A 3,318-nucleotide genomic window follows, 5' to 3' on the forward strand; every position below is an offset into this window, starting at 1 on the left:
AGGACACGTGATGGCTGGTGTGATGTCATACAGGTGGGTCTTGGGTCATCCAACACCACCGATGGACGTGTGATGGCCACCATGATGTCATGCAGGCATGAGTTGGCTGGTGTGACATCACTGAAGGACACGTGATGGCTGGTGTGATGTCATACAGGTGGGTCTTGGATCATCCAACACCACCGATGGACATGTGATGGCCACCATGATGTCATGCAGGTGTGAGTTGGCTGGTGTGACATCACTCAAGGACACGTGATGGCCAGCATGATGTCATACAGGTGGGTCTTGGATGGTCCAACACCACCGATGGAGGTGTGATGGCTGGCGTGATGTCATACCTGTGGGTCTTGGATGGTCCAACATCACTGACGGATGTATGATGACTTGGATGATGTCAGACAGATGCGAGTTGGCTGGTGTGACCTCACTGACGGAGGTGCGATGACTGGTCCGATGTCATACAGATGTGAGTCGGCCGGTGTGACGTCACTGATGGACGTGTGACAGCCGGCGCGATGTCATAGAGACACGGGCCAGGCGTGGTGCCACCATACAACCATCATGACATCACACCAGCCAGACCCGGGGTGGCCGGCACGCGACAGCCGGCGGGAAGACACCCGGACGCCTCCGAAGGGGCGACTGCACCGGACGGACGGGCAACGGGGCCCAAATGACATCATCCGGGACTGCTTAAAACACCCCAAACCCCCCAAAAAAGCGAGAGCCCAGCCAGCACGGCTGCTCCGGCAGCTCCATCCGCCCGGAGGAACCTTGGGACGAGGAGGGCGGGGGGGGACGGCTGCGAAGCCAAAACAAGCGCGACATCCCAAATTCCCCCAAAACCCCCCGAACGCTTTTAATGCTTTTATGAAAAATATTACATTTAAAACCATATATTAAAAAAAATATATATATATATATCCCCCCCCTCGGCCAGCGGCCGGGGCTGCGAGAGCTGTTAGTATCCTACAGGGTTAAAAACTAATCGTTATCCCCCATCCAAAAAAAAAAAATTAAGAGCGATATAGACGGTTTCGGGAGTCCGTTAAAAAAGCGCAAGTCCCTTTGGGGGGAAAAAAAGGAAAAAAGGGGATTTTCTTTCTTGGGGGTGGGGGGGTCACACGAGGGAGCCGGCTTGGCTCTGCGCCGGCACCATGACGGCCACGGCGCCCATGCGGGTCAGGCTGGCRGCGGGCAGCTGCCGACGGCCCTGGCTTCCCGGAACGCCGTTGGCCGGGCCGGCAGCGGCGGCGGCTCCGAGGATGGAGGCGGTTTCCGAAGGCGCCCGGCTGCCGCCAGGACGAGCGCTGGCACCCGGAGCCAACGACGGGGTGCTGCTGCGGGAGGCGGCGTCGGCGCTCTTGGCCCACGAGAGCGTTTTGGGAGCCACGGCGTCTTCCCTGCGGAGCAAAAGCGAGCGGAGAGTCGGGAACCGGGTTGGGAAAAAAAATCCCCAAACTGCGATGCCGAGGGGACCGGGATATTTTCCTGCATCCCTTTGCTGGGAGGTGGGCGGGAAAAATTCGGGGCGGGCGCCTTCCCGAGCTGCCGGCTTGCCCGGAATGGGTTTGGAGAGGGGATGCACTGATTTTTCCCGGGGAAAAGGGCAGCTCGGAGACGGGCACCCCGGGGAAAAGAAAATAAATAGAAATAATAAATAATAATAATAATTAATAATAATAATAATAAGACCGTCGCCGCCAACGCGGCCCCCGGACGCTCACTTGATCTCGTTGGCCACCTCCTCCTGCCCATCCCGCTTCTTCCGCCGGTAGACGCGGAGCTGCAGGCCGAGGAAGACGAGGAGGCCGAAGCCCACCAAGGAACCCAACACGGCGCCGGCGATCACAGCCGCGTTGCTGCCTGGCCGGACGGGATGAACGGGATGAGATACCGGGATACGCCGGGATACGCCGGGCTCCTCCCATCCCGGAAACCCCCCCGCCGCCCACTCACCGGAGAACACCTCCAAGGTGACGTTGCAGGTGGCCGAGCCGGCCCGGTTCTCCGCCACGCACACGTAGAGGCCCGACATGTCCGTCGAGAGGTTGCTCAGCTTGAGGGTCCCCTGGGCGCCGTCTGCGGCGGAAAAATCACTCCGCGTTCCCGCTGCCTCCCGCCACCTCCCACCCGCGGTGGGCAGAGTTAAGGTGACGGGGAGCGAAAGCACCGACGGGGCGTTTTTTTCCCYGTTTTCTCCTTTTTTTCCCCACCCGCCGCGCGGTCTCACCTTGCACGGGCGGGAAGAAGACCTGGGCGACGGGCGCCGCTCGCCGCCACCGGTACGCCGGCGCCGGCTTGCCCTTGCGCGAGGAGCAGCTCAGCGTCACGTCGGCTCCCACGGCGACGCTGCCGTGCAGCCGGCAAGCCGGGGCGTCCGGCGGCACTGCGGAGCGGGACGCGGCGTCAGCGGGAAAGACGCGGCGCCGCCGTGGGAAAGCGGCGCCGGATTTTCCCGCGCCCYGTCCCCCCATCCCGCCTCACCCAGCACGGTGAGGTTGACGACTCCCACGTTCCTGCCGCCGCCGGCGCCGTCGTCCGGCACGTTCACCGTGCACACGTACTGTCCCGAATCCCGTTCCCGCGTGCCGTTGATGAGCACCGAGAGGTTGCGCGACGTCACCGGATGGAGGAAACCCACGCGGGGCTTCAGGAACGTCTCCTCCACCTTCACCGCGCCATCCAGGTAGGTCAGGATCTGCCGGGAGCGAAACGCCGCTATGGGTATCCCAAAAAAAAAAAAAAGCAAGCCACGTTCCGGGTGGGATTAGGGTTGGGTATCCGTGCGGTCGGGATGCCGGCGCTCACCTGGAAAGGGTCGGCGCCGGCTTGGTGCAGCAGCCAGGTGACGTAGGGTGTTTTCCGCGACGCGCTGGTGTACCAGASGGGCAGCACCGCCCGCTGCCCTTCCACGGCCGACACGGAGCCGCTCGCCACGTGCACTTCCAGCGTCGCCGCCGAGACGCCTGGCCGCGATCCCGCCAAAAGGAGCCGGGAAAAAAAAAAATTAAAAATAATAATAATAAAAATTTAAAATTAAACTTAAATCGATCCCGCTTCCCCGCTTGCACCCCGGCCTCCCGCTTTTACGCCGTCTTCGTTGGGAAAAAGGGAAGGGGGGAAAAAAAAAAGGAGGAGGTCGCGCCTATCCCGGCGGCCACCTGCTCCCAAGTTTTTTTTGGGGGTTATTTGGGTTTTTTTCCGTGCCCCCCCCTTATCCCGGTTGGTTTAACGGCAGTTTTCGCCCCGGGGAAAAACCCCGTTTCCGGCCGCCGGATAGCGCAGGACAGGGGGGTCGTTCCCCCCCCCCCC

At 61.2% G+C, this 3,318-nt stretch overlaps 1 protein-coding gene across 1 annotated transcript in view; it reads right to left on the reverse strand.

Moving 5' to 3' along the window:
- Positions 1–1,123: 1,123 nt before the first annotated feature.
- The window catches only part of LOC112968932 (endothelial cell-selective adhesion molecule-like), a 3,851-nt gene continuing 1,656 nt past the window's right edge, over positions 1,124–3,318 (reverse strand). The window contains exons 2-7 of the mRNA XM_026071716.1: positions 2,815–2,972; positions 2,491–2,704; positions 2,237–2,392; positions 1,963–2,085; positions 1,731–1,869; positions 1,124–1,406 (exon numbers count right to left, since the gene is read on the reverse strand). Of these exons, the coding sequence (XP_025927501.1) occupies positions 1,124–1,406; positions 1,731–1,869; positions 1,963–2,085; positions 2,237–2,392; positions 2,491–2,704; positions 2,815–2,972 (1,073 nt within the window). The remainder of the gene's footprint in view (positions 1,407–1,730; positions 1,870–1,962; positions 2,086–2,236; positions 2,393–2,490; positions 2,705–2,814; positions 2,973–3,318) is intronic.

This window comes from Apteryx rowi, unplaced genomic scaffold, assembly GCF_003343035.1.
Source record: "Apteryx rowi isolate R43461 unplaced genomic scaffold, aptRow1 scaffold_33, whole genome shotgun sequence".
Lineage (NCBI taxonomy): Eukaryota > Metazoa > Chordata > Aves > Apterygiformes > Apterygidae > Apteryx > Apteryx rowi.